The 18,040-nt window shown below is 32.1% G+C and overlaps 1 protein-coding gene across 1 annotated transcript in view; it reads left to right on the top strand.

The window, feature by feature from the left end:
- The window catches only part of LOC131942703 (uncharacterized), a 60,115-nt gene that overhangs the window by 30,709 nt on the left and 11,366 nt on the right, over nt 1-18,040 (top strand). The window contains exons 27-46 of the mRNA XM_059302613.1: nt 709-806; nt 1,507-1,687; nt 2,071-2,211; nt 2,619-2,703; nt 3,819-4,032; nt 5,165-5,312; nt 6,663-6,837; nt 8,071-8,197; nt 8,552-8,708; nt 8,971-9,188; nt 9,772-9,961; nt 10,242-10,427; nt 11,017-11,289; nt 11,829-11,926; nt 12,791-12,968; nt 13,225-13,350; nt 13,657-13,788; nt 15,111-15,274; nt 15,736-15,888; nt 15,991-16,118. Coding sequence (XP_059158596.1) covers nt 709-806; nt 1,507-1,687; nt 2,071-2,211; nt 2,619-2,703; nt 3,819-4,032; nt 5,165-5,312; nt 6,663-6,837; nt 8,071-8,197; nt 8,552-8,708; nt 8,971-9,188; nt 9,772-9,961; nt 10,242-10,427; nt 11,017-11,289; nt 11,829-11,926; nt 12,791-12,968; nt 13,225-13,350; nt 13,657-13,788; nt 15,111-15,274; nt 15,736-15,888; nt 15,991-16,118 — 3,172 coding nt within the window. The remainder of the gene's footprint in view (nt 1-708; nt 807-1,506; nt 1,688-2,070; nt 2,212-2,618; nt 2,704-3,818; nt 4,033-5,164; nt 5,313-6,662; nt 6,838-8,070; nt 8,198-8,551; nt 8,709-8,970; nt 9,189-9,771; nt 9,962-10,241; nt 10,428-11,016; nt 11,290-11,828; nt 11,927-12,790; nt 12,969-13,224; nt 13,351-13,656; nt 13,789-15,110; nt 15,275-15,735; nt 15,889-15,990; nt 16,119-18,040) is intronic.

Raw genomic sequence — 18,040 nt, 5'->3', positions numbered from 1 at the left:
AGTACCCGCTGGCTACACCCCATACTTCCCTTCTGATTTTAAACTTGTATACTTGCAGCTACTTCAGTACCCGCTGGCTACACCCCATACTTCCCTACTGATTTTAAACTTGTATACTTGCAGCTAACTCAGTACCCGCTGGCTACACCCCATACTTCCCTACTGATTTTAAACTTGTATACTTGCAGCTACTTCAGTACCCGCTGGCTACACCCCATACTTCCCTACTGATTTTAAACTTGTATACTTGCAGCTAACTCAGTACCCGCTGGCTACACCCCATACTTCCCTTCTGATTTTAAACTTGTATACTTGCAGCTAACTCAGTACCCGCTGGCTACACCCCATACTTCCCTACTGATTTTAAACTTGTATACTTGCAGCTACTTCAGTACCCGCTGGCTACACCCCATACTTCCCTACTGATTTTAAACTTGTATACTTGCAGCTAACTCAGTACCCGCTGGCTACACCCCATACTTCCCTTCTGATTTTAAACTTGTATACTTGCAGCTAACTCAGTACCCGCTGGCTACACCCCATACTTCCCTACTGATTTTAAACTTGTATACTTGCAGCTACTTCAGTACCCGCTGGCTACACCCCATACTTCCCTACTGATTTTAAACTTGTATACTTGCAGCTACTTCAGTACCCGCTGGCTACACCCCATACTTCCCTACTGATTTTAAACTTGTATACTTGCAGCTACTTCAGTACCTGCTGGCTACACCCCATACTTCCCAGCCACCACTGTCCAGTCTGTAACTGAGCTCAAGCAGCAACTCATGAGGGATGGACAGCCGGTAGAGTGCACTTTTTTATTTATCCTGTTCTAAAAAAATGTATGTAAATTGCCAAGACTTGCCTCATTTTATTGATAACCAATACTGGAGCAGGATTGTTCTATTGTGATGATGTGCTAATGGAGACAGTTTTTAATAATTTGGAAAAAGTAGATTTATATAGTTTGTATTTTTTTTTAAAGAAAAAAAAAATGTTATTATAATTGTTGTTATATGGTAGGGAGGATGTCATTGGAGGCTTGCCTTTAATGACAATATGGGAAGTGATGGTACAAATCAGTTAAATCACGTAACCTCATTTACAGAATACCCCTTACTATTTAAATTTACTGAAAAACTTTCAGATCTAGGTCTTGAAACCTAAATGTATTATTACTATTTTTTCTTATGTTCAACACATAAATCTATGTTCTGTACCCTAGAAATGAAAACAAAATGTATTCGTTGTAGGCATTTTTGAGATTTCCTATTATTCAGCAAAACATTTTGTTATAAGAATTTTCTAAGTGAATACTTTTCATCAACTATTTTTAACTTTGTAAGAACTCTATTTTTTTAAGTTAAAACACTTTCAATACAAAGTTTCAATTATTTCAATTATTTTGTAAATATTCATATATTTTTTTTGTTATTTGAATTACCAAAAATTAAAAGAAAAATATTGTGAATTATATTCAACCTCATCTTTAAAATTAAATAGGACCAGCTCTGTGCAAGTCCATTGGACATAGAGTGCAGTGCCTTATCAAATGAAGGCCGATGGGTAACCAACTTTGACCAACAGGGCACCACCATAGCATGCAAGCCAGAATCATTCTCCTGCCTCAGTGGACAAGAACTTGATTGTAAAACATTCCGTGTTCGCATCTTGTGCCCTCAAAGTAAGTTTTAATGTTTTTATTACTTCTTTCCTTTTAAACTTTATATATATATATATATATATATATATATGTATATATATATATATATATATATATATATATATATATATATATTTTTTTTTTTTTTTTTTTTTTTTTTTTTTAATAAAGTTTATGTATATGGAGATAAAGAACATGCATATGGATTCAAATTTTTAAAAGTATGTTTGAATGTCATAAAAAAATATGTGCATGATCCATCAAAATACTTCTTTGTACATTTGCGTTTTAAATTTAGTTTTAAAATTAAAATGACAGTTGATGGTTGACTTTTGTTTAAATTAGTGCTCCTAATACACATGTCACCTATCAATGGTTTTCTCATTTTATGTTCACACCTTCAGCTGACAACCAATGTACAGAGCTGCCCAAATCAAAGGCCACACCTTGTGATGGTGGTAAAATTTGCATCCCAGCACCCAATCACTACATCTGTCAGTGTCCACTTGGCACACAACTCCTTGCAAAGACGCAGACATGTTCAGGCAAGCTCTTAATTCATTTTTTTTTAAAATTGCAAAATAATTTTTTTAGAAACTAAATGCGAAGTCTACAATCTATTGTTTACTTTTTAGATATAATATAGTTAGATAACTAGATATCTTTAAATAAAATATCTATAACATCCAGTAGCATAATCATGTTAGAGGACAGTCTTAATCTAGCAACAGAAAAGGGATTTAAAAGTGATGGATTCTGAAAAAAAAAAAAAAAAATTTCTACATTGTTTTAATTTTTAAAACTTATTTTCCAATTCAAATACAATAACAATTTTAAAAGATAAATTTCTGTTGTTCTTGTATGTTTATAATCTGACTTCAGCTTAAACTTAATAAAAATGCTTGCACCTACTATAAAGTTAATGTCATCATGTAGATATTGATGTCTTCAGGTTATTGTGGGGAGTGCTCAGCTTGGGGTGACCCTCACTACACCACCTACTCAGGTGACAAGTACAACAACATGGGGCTGTGCACGTAAGTGTTCTCACAGCTGTTCAATAATTGCCTGGCTACATTGTTCTACATTTTATTTATTCCATAAATTACATGAACACTTACATTGTCGACTTGAACATCTGCTTTAATGTAAGAGTTTTCTAGGGATGTTATTAAAGCTATTATGGGGCGGCATGGCCAGATGGTAGAGCTCTTGACTGCTAACCCAAAAGTCTTGGGTTTGGATCCTGGACTTGAGTATGTATGTTGCCCATGTGTACATTCAGCTTAAATGCTACCTGACTCATGTTGAGGAAAGGCAGCTGAGCATAGAACTGACTCTACTATTCCTTAATATGGCAAGGTCACAATGATGACTGATGACTAACAGCTCCAGTATCTTTTTCTTTATTCTAAAGACGTTACATACACATTAAAATTGAAAAAAAAAATCCTAGTTTTCTATCATTTGATATTTAAAATGCGAGCAGATAATATACAATTTATTTCACTTATCATAATTTCTTAATTATACTCGAAGACCTAATTTATCTCTACAATTTAACAATTTTCTCTCTTTTAGCTATGAGTTAGAAATTAAAGTATTGTAAAAAAAACTATTCGGCTCTGTAAGATCCACTGAGGACTTAGTTCATGTAAATTAAAAAAAAAGACTTTTAGCTAACATTGGATGGCAAACTCTAGAGTAAATAAAAGTAGTCTCCACACCCCCCACCCTTTCTACACACACATACACACCGATATATATATATATATATTTTTATATATATATATATATATATATATATATATATATATGGGTGTGTGTGTGTGTGTATATATATATATATATATATATATATATATATATATATACAAACGCACACAGTGTCCATCAAGCTGTGTGTTACATGGGCTGCTAACCATTCCATCAAAAATCACATACACAAGAACAGAGACCTGTTTTTGTGTTAAAATATTGTCCAAAATAAACTGATCCCCATCTTTTTTTTTATTTAGTAAATTTTAAATTTTCCAACCTGGATTGATTCATTTATTTTCAAAACAATTTATTGTTTTAGTGTTCAAAACTTGATTTATTAGTTTATTTTCAAAACTTGCAATATTTGTTTATTTTTTAAAACTTTTCTTAGAACACAATTCACTGGCACCTGTCCTTTTGATGAAGAAGGGTCATCAGTCTCCTACCAGGTCCTGACTAAAAACAAAGCCTGTGGTAAACCAGGTGCATCTTGCATCAACAAACTGAGGATCAGGGTTAAAAACCTTTCAGTGCCTGGCATTAATGGAGTCCAACTTAAAGAGAACCTTGATTTTGTCGTGTTTGTGGGGGCCAAAACCTATACAGTAAGTCATGAAAAAAATTGTTTTTAATGGGTGCACAAAAGTTTGCATTGTTTTTATTTTTTTTATTTTTAAGGCTATATAGTTGAAGCTTACACCTAACAATACAAAATAGCTGTATGAGACTATCCATTACGCCTGCATAGCTAATCATTCCTCTATTTTCCTTCATCTCATGTTCAGCAACATATTTAATGCAGCTGTCTGTTGCAATGCACACATGGCATGTTTAAGTTAACTGTTTGATGAAATGGGCACTTTCTGATGTCTTCTTTGGAATGAAAGATGTGTTGATGCGAAACCAGACAAAATTGCAGAAATATGGCTGATCCGGGGGCGGAACTACAGTGCGGGGTCTGGCTGGGAGGGGGAGGGGGGCCCACGCCGATTAGGAGGCCCACAGCCGACCATAATCAATTTTTTTTATAGTTAAAAAATTTAATTTTCTTGCTGTTTTTGACTTGATGGTTGTTTTGTAAAAAAAAAATACTGTAGCTGCGATTGGATTATCTTTTTTTTATAGACACCATCCCATACTCAGGCCAATTAAAAAAAAATAGGTTTTATGACTGTCATAAACAAACTAGTTATTTTATCAAAAACAAAGGGATTTTCATTAGTTAAAAAAAAGATTTTAAATTATTTTATTTTGGGAGTAAATAAAATTCCTAGAAAATGTTGTATAATAGGAGGTGTGTTAATCTATAGTAATTTAATATACTGTTATATGGAGAAGGGGTAGATTAAATAAAAAATTTTACTCACTGCAACATCCCTGTGGATTAGAAATAAATATCACTTACAATGACACTTTTTTTTAAGAACAAAAATTTTAAGCCTGGTGCTTTTCTAATGTATAATCAATTTTTTTTATAAAGCTAGTTTCTTTTTCTTTTTTTGAGGTTTTTTTGCATTAAATATGATCATGCATGAAGTTTTCTAATTTTTAAATTTTACATTTTTAAATGTTTAATTATAACTTAAATAATGTTGTTCTTTAAAGTAAATAGGCAGAAATAATGCTATTTTGAAGAGTCTTCCTGTAAGCAAATTTTGATTTTTTTTTTACAGTTATTTATTTTAACACTGATTTAAAACATAATCTAATGGGGAAATTCAATTATAAATTCTGCAGTTAAATGGAAAAACAATTAGCCAGACTGATTTTACTCGAGAAGGAGTTTACACTGCAGTTGTGAGACAGAGTTACTTTGAATTATTTATCCATGAAATCGGCCTGCAAGTTTTCCTTAGTGATACCAAGCTCAAAGTCATGGCCCCAGGTAAGGTTAAGCTTTTATTAGTTAAACTAGCAGCAGTTTGATTTATAGAAGTTAGATTTTGATTCAGTAATAAATAAATAAGGCTTAAGGTAAGCCTATTTAATCATTAAATTGACCTCAAAAATGCTTGACACCACCTAATTGCCTCACAGTATGTTGTTGCTTATGAATTATCCCTACAAAGAGTTCATTGCTTGATATATATATATATATATATATATATATATATATATATATATATATATATATATATATATATATATATATATATATATATATATATATATATATATATATATATATATATATATACTTATTTATATGTGTGTGTATGTGTTTTTCAAGAGCAGCCCATTTTTAATCTTTGCACTATTAGTTATGTAGACAAAAATGTACAAATTTAAATAATTTATGTAACAAATTTTAGTTAATGCTGTTAATAAATTACAACGTTTAATCCCATCTATAAAAAAATTTCATTAAAAAATTTACAAGTTAAGTTAGTCTGCTTAAGTTATGTTGAATTTAGCAGTTGGAATCTTTTTCTTTATCTCTTTCCCTATCTTTCTCTCTCTCTCTTTTTCTCTCTCATATCATTACCCGCTCAAGCTTTTGCTCATCAGCCAGACAGACTAAAACAGGATAAGAATCACACATTTTTCTCACATGTTACCAGCAGCTAGACACGTGGGTTTCCTAATATGGACATGAAGGGTAGTTCAGTCAAGGGAATTACCTACTGTCGTGAGCAGAGGTTCTAGATTCGTGACTTTTGAGTTAGCAAGCTTGCTGCCTCTATTTGATCCCTTGTCCCAATAGCACTGGGGGCCTAATGGCTCAATACATATTTTTGTAGTTCACCTTATTGCTTTGAGATGGTTATTAAAAAAACTTTTTTTCTAGTTTTATAATATAGAGACAAAATTTAACAGGGTAAATCAATAAATTTTATTAAGGAATCATCCATAATTAGTTACCTATTTCATTTAATTTCACTGTATTAATTGGAAAAGTCAGTTCATTCCTATTTACTATAATTTTAATTATAAAAGTGTTTTGACATACTATTCAAGAGACAACTTGCGAGTGGTGGGCTGCAGTTTGAAGGTTTTTGTTTTGGAGGGGGGGGGGGCGGATGAATTATGGTGTGCATTGTGTAAAGGAATTCTTGTGTATGTGATAGTTTGTAGGGGAGTCTCTTTGTGAGAGAGACTTGGTGTTGGTTGTGTGTTTTCCAACAGAAAACTGGGTGTCTTATTTAATGTTAGTAATATTTTATAAACCTTGTGAAATTTAATTTTAGTCTTTACAATGCATATGTAATTGTTTTCCAAAAAATATTGTAAACAGAACAATTCAGACATAAAATGTGCGGATTGTGTGGCGACTGTGGATCAAACTTGTTTAAACTCAGAAATGGAACAGCTGTCTCTGTCCCTGGCAGCAAGGGTAACTGGGATGATAAAGCCATGGCAATCTTTGTTGACGACTGGAAAGTGGCTGATGAGGATGACACAACTGCTGAGTAAGTGAAAGATCTTTCAAAGTTTTCTGACTAAAATAAAAATGCCTTTATGAACTACTATATTTTATTACTATATTTTATGACATCTTACTTCATTGTCGACCTATTGATGTTTAATGCCAAAGATCAATATTTATTTTCTAAAACAACCAATCACAATTATAAAATCTACAGATTTTATCTAAGGTATTTAAATAGGCTTTTTTTCAGACTAATTAAAATTTGATGAATATTTGATTTTTAGTCTAGGCTCCATAATGTTAAAGTAAATAAAAATGTATAGTTGTGATTTTTTTCTTGTTAACTAGATCTAGGGGTCGGCGTGGTCGAGTCGGTAAAAAGCTCATGGTTGCTAAACCGAAAAGTCTCGAGTTCGAACCCTCGGGCAGATGAGGCTCGTTAGCTGGGGACAGCCACTCTTCTAGGAGAGACAACTCCAAAATTAAACAACTGCTGCCTTGTAGTTTGTTCATGGTTGGACAAAGGCTATGGAAGCAAATCCAAAAAGAAAAGCAGGCTGAAATCGGAGTCAATGGCCTCAATGGCGCATAACCAGTTGACACGTAACGCTTAATTGTGTTGGAGGCGTGGTCGAGTCGGCAAAAAGCTCATGGTTGATAAATTCGAACAAAGTCTCGAGTTCAAACCCGCTGGCAGATAAATCTCGATCCCCTTCAACACTGATAATTAAGAACGAAGAAGAAGAAGAAGAAGAAGATCTATATACCTTTTATGAAATCTACTTATATGAAAGAGAAATGTTTCGTAGTATTATGTGGAAAACTGTGCAAACAGAAAAATGCACAAATACATATTAATTAATTTTATACACATAAATTTTGTCAGATTACGTGTAAAAATGTTTTATTATTCTACAAAATTCATGTGGTCATTCTTTATTAATGTCTATAAATAAATGTTCGATTTACAAAAACCAGAATGACCCTGCGCATTTTTTTGTGTGCAGTTTTCCTTTGCTCATCTTTTTTGTCACCAAGAGAAACATACCAGTACATAAAGATAGTATAATCAATTGCCTAAAATTAATATAGCTTTTAATAACTTTTAATTTATGAAGAAAATAAGGTAAATTATATTTGCCTAATGTTAATTTCAAAGGTATATCTGATTTATTTTTAACTTTCAATGGTAGAATGGTTTTGTTTTGTTTGCATTTTTTACTTTTTTGGTGTAATTATTCATTTGATCTCAAATTTGCTTTCCCTATGATAGATGTCAAATCCCTAAAGTTCTTCCAAATGATGGCTGCACTGATGCTAAACGTGCTGAGCTTTCAAAACCTAACCTCTGTGGTGTCTTTAAGGACAAAAGCAGTTCAATCCAAGAATGTTTTGACAAGGTACAAGCATATGTAAATCCTTCCATCCCTGTGACTCTATTTCCAATGTTGGGCTTTAGCCATCTTCTGCTTGTCTCCACTTGATCTATCCATCTGATCCGAGGTCTGACTTTTAGTCGTTTCTCCTTGGGGTTTTGGTTTTACGTCACTTTTACCACACTGTGATTTGACATTTTTCCAGAGGAATTAACCACTGTGACTTTCTTTTTAAATTTCTGCCTTATTGTAGAGAGTATGTATATTTCAAACATGTAAATACCTAATAAAGGAGGCTTATATTTTTACTATTTTACTAAAGTGATTTTTTCACATATAACAGACAAATTTAAATAAGATTTGTTTTGGTTTTACAAGACTGACATGGAACCTGATTCATACTTTGACAACTGTTTGTATGATGCCTGCAACCAAGATGACTCACAAGAGGCTGTATGTACCATGGTCAAAGCCTTTGCTCAGGAGTGTTTGAGTAAAAACATTGTCTTAAACTGGAGAACACCTACATTCTGTCGTGAGTATTTTGCAATAATTTCATGGTAAATCAGAGACAAGAATATGTTGTTAGCATTTTAATAATGATGTTATTTTCATTACTAATTTAGTTTATCTAATTGCCACATTGTGTTTGGTAGTGATGTTTGTTTTCTAGCTGTAATTATAGGGGTTTTTTTGTCTATAGGAATCTTTATAATTAATTTTTAAAATTCATTTTAAGAACGATTTAATTTTATGACTTTGTGTGATACATTTTTTTTTTATAATTACATTTTTAGCACGCGTGTGTGAAAATGGAAAAATCTTTAGGACTGATGTATCGTGTGAGCCCACATGTGGACGATCTGTCGTCTCACAGACAAACTGCAATGAGGCCCGTGAGGAAGGCTGTGCATGTCCAGCTGGCAAAATGAAACAGGGAGAAGATTGTGTAGACCCCAAAGACTGTGGATGCAATGTTCCAATGAAAGATGGCACCATTAACTGGCACCTGCCTGTAAGTCTCAAATATCATCTGTATATTTTTCTGCTCAATGTATCAAATCAAAGTATTTGGTCAGGACAAAAGATAAGTAAACCAGCATTATATAAGCCACATATTTTATTTATTTTATTCATAGCACGTTAAAATACACTCTACATTGCAGGCCTATATCACTATTTTATAATAACTAAACTAGCAATAGCACAATCTGGTCAAAAACTACATACTGTAAAGAAATATTCAAGTCATATAAATTGGATTTGAGTTTCATTAGAATACTAACAACTTTGTTACATGTTAAACAAAACATATGTTCATTTGAATAAATCTTTTAATTTAGCTAAAAAAGATCAATCTTAATAAAATATATTACGCTCCTAAAAAGAATCATCACTTTTTTAACATAAAATGAATGTCCATTAAATAGAAAAAGTCGGTAGCTAAATAAGTAAGATATTCATTTTTGTAGAAAGACATTAAATGGTGGCTAAAAAAATTGATTTATTTGTGTGGTGACTGAAATAATTTTCGACTGATGGATGGGTAGAGACAACAGATTCAATATCAATGAAATTTACTAATTATTTCCCTTTAGCCTGGTGGCTCTGTGCTCATGCCTGAATGTAAAGAGACAGCTGTTTGCTACACTGATGAAAATGGCAGTAGCCAGACTATTTATAGACCATTTAACCTAGACCAGAATGCCATCTGCAATTCCAACATTCCCCCAACTGTTGAGTGTGCCAATGGTTATTCCATGGCCGCAGATGGTGTCACTTGTATAAGTAAGATCAAAATTTTAAAATACATTTTTGCTATGTTAATTTCAAAATATTCAATCAGTACAATTGACTAAAAAAAGTTTTTATTTCATCATGATTAAAATTTTACCAAGACAATAAAGAAATTTTACGACATTAAACTTGGGGACAGATATAGTGTATAAACTACCATAACAAGTTTCTTTTTATTTTAAAATAGTTTAAAATATTTTACTGTTTACATTGAAGTATTATTATGTCTGTGCATTCTCAATTCTTGCAACTTTTTTTAAAATAAAAAAAGGAGATCCAAAGACATGTTCAAGATCCTATGAAAATATAAATGGACTCTGTGTCAAAGTCCCAAGTGAGACTAATGAATGGAGACTTGCACTGAAGGCCTGTAACAGGGAAGATGGAACTCTTATTTCCATTGACACAGACGACAAGTTTAGCACCATCAAAAACATTTTAGCGGATAAAAAAATTGGTATGTAAAAAAATCTAAGTTAAAAATAGTTGAGCAGATTTACCAAAAAATAACAATATGAAAAAAGTAATTTTGCAAACAAATCTTACCTTATAAAACAAAAACTTATTGTCAAAAAGTCTCATCTGAATAAGTAAGTTTTATCGCTCTTTTTAAACTAATTATAAGTTAAAATTATAATCTGTTTCTTTAGAGTAATTAATGTAAACAAGTAATTCTTAACTGGGGTTGGATTGAACCCCAGGGGTTCAGTGAGTCAGTCTCTGGGGTTTGTGGTCTGGAGGTTAAGACACACACCCAGCTCATTTGACTCATGATTGGATTTTGCCAGTGCACACTATATAACTATTAAGAAGTGTTTTGGTGAATGAGCATAAGACACTGGTGGGGTTCAATACCTTGAAAATGTTAAGAACCACTGATTTAAACTAAATAGTTATTTGCTCATATCAGAATTAGCTTATATAGAGACAAAAGCAATGTATTGATTTTAATTAATTTTTCTACTTCATCTAAATGTCATACTATAATCTTGTAATATCTGGTGTTTAAAGATAAAATGTCAGTGGTAAAAATAAAATTCTTCCAGGCCCTATCTGGATTGCTGGTAGAGTGGTGGCTCGTAAAGGAGCTCGTGGAATTGTCAATTTCCAGAGTGTCTTGTCTGACAATGACAAGGGTAAAATTGAGGTGGCCAACTATGACCTCCCTGAATACATCCTGAATAAAATTAAACTCTCCCCTGACATCAGGAAATCCTCCATCCCAAATGATGGTTTAGTTCTTAGTGTCATACTTACCCAAGAAGGCGATGCAGTGGCTGTTCTTTCAACTTCCAAAGCCACTCCTGTTTGTGTTCTGAGTAAGTGTGAAATACTGATATTATTTCTATATGTTTAAAACATTATAACATTTTTAACCACTCATAAATAGGGATTGTGTGGTTTATTGGTAGAGCACATGACTGTTAACACACAATCCTTGAGTTCATTAACTGGTCATTAAAGTCATTAGAGCACCACTGAGTCTATCCAGTTCTGATGGGTAACTGACTGGAGACAGAGAAACTAAGAGTGACTGGACATATTGCTGACCTCTCAATCTTTTCATATGCCAAAATAAAACACATAAACTCTTTTTCATACGGACCGTCAGGTCTGAAAAGGTACTTTTTCATAAAGTAACAAAATTCAAAGATAATTGCTTGTGTATAATATTTTGTGCTAAAAAGGAAGCTGCTCTTTTATCCATTTATGTTTGTTAATTTTTTCTACTTTGTAATTTTGTTTAATAATACATTTTTTTACAGCTGTTGTTTCAAAATATTTAAATATCTAACTTTAGAAAACAAACATAATAATTATACCCTGCCTAATATAGATTAAATATTCCTATTAATAGGAGAAGTTCCTGAAGACCAGACTCAGTGGTTTGATAGCTGTAATAATGATGATGACATGGAAGATGGTGACCAAGAAACTCATCACAGTATGCTCATGGTAAATTACATGGTTTCATTCTCATCTATTTTTACCTAACTACTAGAAAACATCAAAAACTTCAACATGGAGAAGAATGGGACTTTCTCATTTATGAGATCTTATTGATTCTATTAGCCTAAATTCCATTTTCTAAGCTACAGATTATTCTCTTTCCAATTAGTTGTAAGAGTAATTTCAAAATAAGTAATCAAAGTACTAAATTTTTACTCTTTTAAGCCAACAATCAGTGCACCTAAATTATTAGGGTTTTTTTCCATTAAACTTAGGACTGCAAGTTTACATTTTAAACTTTTATATGAACATTTTAGAATATTTAAACTACTTAACTGGGTAATAATAATACTATTTTAAGAGCTTTGTTTTAGTTTCCATTTCTTTTATATGTCACCATATTGCAGTATACAGTAATGATGGTTTCAATGACCAATGATCTTAGGACAAATACTTTCAGAATACAAAATATCTCAAGAACAAAATATCTGAGCACAAAAGCTATCATGGACAAAATATATCTGACTTATTATCTCACATCAAAATACAAACAGTATTTAGAATTAATTTTCTTTAAATGCAAAAATGAAGCTTTTTCATAGTAAACATTTTTTTATAGCATAATTGATTTAATAACCAGTTGTATTTAGAATTATATTATAAAAAGGTTAAAAAAAAATACCATTGAGATATTTTAAGATATTTTGTCCCAAGATCATTTGTCCTGTGATATATATAATTTCTTTAACAATACCATCCTTACTTTGAAAATAAGGAGTGATGTAAAAGAAAACCCTTAACTTAAAGTCTAAATGGTTAATCAACTAACAATATGTGCTGTTTTCAATATATTTTTGTTTATTCCCGCAGAATCCAAACTGCTTGGTCTGTCTTAACCCTATGGATGTGCGCTGTGTTGCCAACCCCAATCCAAAAGTTGCTGGGTCCTCTGAAGGGGACTGTGCTAATCGCGCTGATGGTTTGTTCTACGACTGCAATCAAGGAAATAATTGCATTGACAAAGGTGTAAGCACAAAGTGTACCAAAGGTGAGAAATTATCTAGTAAATATATAGGCAGATAAAATAAACTAATATTTCAGGAAAATTAAATATGTATGCATATATATCCCTGTATATATATATATATATATATATATATATATATATATATATATATATATATATATATATATATATATATATATATATATATATATATATATATATATATATGTAGAACCTAGTTATAAGAAAAAAATGTTTGAAATTTAACTATAAATTTTAAATTTAATCCAAAACAAAGATTATGATGAGTGCGCTACTGGACTCCATGATTGCCCTGCAAACTCTGAGTGTGTAAATACAGTGGGTGACTTTTCATGCAAATGCAAACCTGAATTCCCACTCATGGTCAGAGGACAATGCCAGAGTAAGTAGTCATGGTGTAGGCACCTGATTAATGCATGGGATTTGTAAGTAGTCACAGTGTAGGCACCTGATTAATTCATGGGCTTTGTAAGTAGTCACAGTGTAGCCAACTGATTAATGCTTGAGTTTTATCCATGTTCAATGTTTGTGATTTGTACCAGCTATCAAAATGTAAATTTTTTTACACTTTATGATCTTAAGTGCATAAGATTAATAATTGGTTTATTAGAATTAAGTACATATTACTGCCTTTTTTATCCAGGTTAGCAAAGTTTATGAAAATTTGTTATAATTTATGATCTTGTAGGCTTACAGAGCTGTGTAATGCAAGGGCCAGCTACTCCACTTGACTATGTTTATAATATTCAAACCCTGTCTGGAAAGGAAGGTCTCTTAGATTTCACTTGTAAATTCAAGTTGGCTACCCTGTGCAATCAATGTAAGTTGTCATTATCACAATTATCACATTGTTAAATACTATATTTGGTGTAGTACTAATTCTTTATTACTGACTTTATAATTAGCCATATGACTTATAATTAGCCTTAGTTTTAAATTTAATAACTTTAATACTAACAATGCATTTATGGAACACGTCTTTATATCTTGCTATTTTTTCTTAGTTTTTAAGGAGAGAGCATAATCAATTTCATTTAATGTTTGGCTTAAAATATTCACTACACTGCTTTTAACAATACATTATTAAAATTAAACATTATTATACATTTTAACACATAATAACCATCTATTTTCTAAATTTACTAATACATTTTTTATAAATTAGTTTATTTTGAAAACCAGGTGTTATAATTGTATCTGGTAATAATCAAGTAGGGTCTTTCTATTTAAATTATGTTTTTAATTTAAAATAAATAACACTGCATACTTGATTTTAGACAATGTAATCGAGCACGTTACTGTTATGATGTCATCAGTATGGTTGGTACTGATGGCTGCAGTGAGAGGTTCAAGAAAACACAAACGCAATTTCAGCTCTTAATTTTAATGGTTGATACTTTAGTCTTGGATAAAATAGGAAATAATCTTGAACATCAATAGTGGCCAGCCTTAGGGGCCAGCCCTACCACACTTTACAAACAAAACACATCTACATCCTAGCAAAGCAAATGTTCAACTGTCCTCTCTTTTTCTGGCCCTCACCACCCAGCCTGGGGTCTATGTACTGGCTTAACCTCCAATACAATAGGGCATCTCATTACTTGTTTCCCCAAATTTGCATTCCAGGTTAGTTGAGCCCGACTAAGGTCAAAGACCAGGCAACCGGTACTTCCCCTAGCCTGCACTTCTCTAGGTGTCCCAGTGTGGGACGGGAGTGGGGGGTGGTGAGGCGGGTGGATAACCAATGGACTCAGCTATAACAGTTACTCTTTAATTAAATATCAAATTTAGTTCTCATACTCAAGTCTATTTAATGTCCCTGAACCTATCTAGTTTTGATGTGTTTTCCTGCATTGAGTCAAGGAAAGTAATGCTGGATAGTGCTAATCATACAATCCTGTAACATGCTGAGATGCAATAAGCAGATGGACACCATTTCATATTCCCCTAGCACCATCATAAAAGACTTTACCCCTCACTTTTATTAATTTTTTTTATGCTGTCATTGATGGCAGGATGGTGGTTTTAAAATGAGTTACCAGTAACTTGTCTTTCCAAAGTTTTTTTCTCTCCAAGATAAAATAAAATGTTTTTAGTTCTGATGCAATGCATTTTTATAAACTTTATGAATGTACTCAACAGACAAAGCTTCATCTGGCCTACCATCAATCAGCATCTACATCCTGAGCACCAGGGTGGCTGGTGCCCTACAGCCTTACTACTCTGGAACCTGCTATAACCCAGATAATGGTGTTGTCAAAACCTGGGCTGTGACCCCTGACCTTCTACAGCAAGGTTACATAATGGTGAGATTTTTTTTTTTACAACCACTAGGGTTGGTGTCATCCAGTTTGGTAATTCGAAGTTTCACCCCCCCCCCCCCCCCCCCATCCCCAAACACACTCAATAAAAAGTAAATATATGTATATGTATTTATTTATTTATAAAGATGTACCTTTGTTTCCTCTGTATTTAATGTTTTCATGTTGGTGCCCCCCATATTTATATTTAAATGGTGTCATGTCTTAAATGGTTTCACTTTGAGAAGCTATTGCTTTATGTTGAATATATTTATTCAAAACCAGTTAGTAATTTTTTTCTAAAGTAACAAGCAGCAAAAGTAAAATGCATGATTTTTTTTTTACCCTTGATAACGCTTGATGAATTGATAACTATGAAACAGAGTTTTGTTAATTTAAAACCCACTGCAAGAGTTTTTCATATGTATGTGTCCTTATTAATTTTTTAAAACATTTTTTTATTTCAGCTTGGCGACAGTGATGCCAACTCAGTACAAACTGCCCTTAGCTTCACTGACCCAGCTACCAGTGTCAGTTATCAGTTTGTTGCCCCTGGTACTCTTATCATCAGCCATCAGTCTGGCTTTTTCAAGGTCACAATTACTGCAAACAGCATCCGGGTATGTTTGGATAAACATATAGTCTAAAATATTTTGGTGAATCTATTTTAGACAGGCATTATTTTAATTTATTTTTAATTGATTTGCTTTCCTTCATCTCAGACCGAGTTCTCAGGAGAGTACAGAGATAAACTCTGTGGTGTATGTGCAGCTTCATCAGCTGGCTCTGGGGGATTCCTTGAGCTCAGTCAATCAGAGCTTCAAGAGGTTTCAGTCTTACAAGAATCCCTGTAAGTTTATTGTTGTTATAGGTTTGACCTTTGTTGCCATTGTCTACTGAGTTTTCCTCATTCTGCTGACAATTTTTCTGACAAACAAAAGGCTTGCAGTTACGTCTTTGTAACAGTCATAGTTTTCAAAACAGTTTTTGTATGCTCTGCATGAAAGCAATGAAGGCTTGTTCTTTAACTTCTTTACATGACAAGAAGTGATACAAAAACCTCCAGCAGAATAATAACTTTGGAAGAAGTCTAATTTTAATCTAGCTGAGACATCACACTTTGAGGACTTATCAGAGTAGGCTAGGCCTACACCCTCATAAACTCATGTAATCTAACTCATTTTAAATATCGCTGCTCAACTCAGATGACGTTACTTGAATGGATATAATTATTGATATGAAAAAAATCATGTTTTTGTCATTGTTACTTTCAATTAAAAATGAAGCGTAAGTGATCTCCCCAAACTTTATCGAATATTCTTATATAAATTATATATAACATTACAGAGATGGCAAGTCAGGAAATAGACATGATTTTTTATTAATTTTTAATAACTAAAACTTTTTAAAATAGAATAAAATCTCGTAGAAAAAGAATTGTGCACAAAGTGAACACCAAACAATCTGTGTATAATAGTGCAGAATATTAGTACTTTATAAATGCATATGCGTTTTTTGAGAAATTGGAAATAGTGTAAAGTACTACTAGTAAATGGAAATAACTCAAATTTTGACAGAAAACAGAGGATTAGATCTTATACATATTACATATATCAAATGTCGTCTATCTATTTGAAACAGTACTCAAAATATAGACTTTTGAAAAACCAACAAAAGTAGCATAAGTTCCACTTCAGGTTACCGAAAATTGCTGAAAATTTTAAATTTTAATTATCAATAAAAATTAAAAGTTGAAATGTAGAGAACTTGAAAATAATTTTTTTGTGTTTAAGGCTAAAATTCTATTTGTTTTTACCAAGCCTAAATTATACCCTGAAGTTTCAATTTTGTAAGGCAAGCATTGATTGGCTGTAAAGAAACTCTATGATTGATCTTCTGAAAACCTCACTTTCTAGTAATATGCACTCAAAAGTTTGCTGATAGAATTGTATAATAAAACTAGACTTTTTTACACCACAAGGTCTATTTATGTCATTTTTACTTTCTCGTATATACGAAGTATGGAGAAAGTCTTGTAATCGTGCAAAAAAAAAATCAAGATTTTTACAAATCTCGACGTCTTACACCTCACTGATAAGGAAAAACATAATTTTGCAATCTTGTCCATATGTCTGTGTGTGTCTGTGTGTAAACAGGATAACTTGAGTACCGTTACAGCTACGTTGATGAAATTTCATATGTAAGTATTTTATCAAAATCGTAGATCCGTATCAACTTTTGAGCGATTTCCAATAACCGGAAGTGGTACTTTTTCTACTTTGAATTTTTCAAAAGCCTATAACTTGAGTACTATTTCAGATAGATAAATGAAATTTCACATGTAAGTAAAAGATCTAATACTCTACCTTCTGTCAAATTTTGAGTAATTTCCGTTGAGCCGAAGTACGAATTTACGCTATTTCCGATTACTCAAAAAACGCACGTAAATTTATAAAGTACTAATAATATCCCGCACTATTATGCACATTATATATATATATATATATATATATATATATATATATATATATATATATATATATATATATATATATATATATAATTGGTGTGCAATTCTTTTTTTTACGAGATTCCATTCTATTATAAAAAGTTTAAGTAATTAAAAATGGATTACAGATATTGTCTATGTCCTGAGTTGCCATCCCTCGTAGTTTTATATTAGAATATTCGAGAAAGTTTAGGGGAGATCACTCCCGGTTTATTATGTACATTATCAGTGACAAAATCAAAATAACCAATTTGTTTTTTTAA

This window comes from Physella acuta, unplaced genomic scaffold, assembly GCF_028476545.2.
Source record: "Physella acuta isolate Inbredline_101_S28 unplaced genomic scaffold, ASM2847654v3 ptg000421l, whole genome shotgun sequence".
Classification (NCBI taxonomy): domain Eukaryota; kingdom Metazoa; phylum Mollusca; class Gastropoda; family Physidae; genus Physella; species Physella acuta.
The sequence above is the reverse complement of the archived record's forward strand: the minus strand, read 5'-3'. Positions and strand labels throughout refer to the sequence as shown.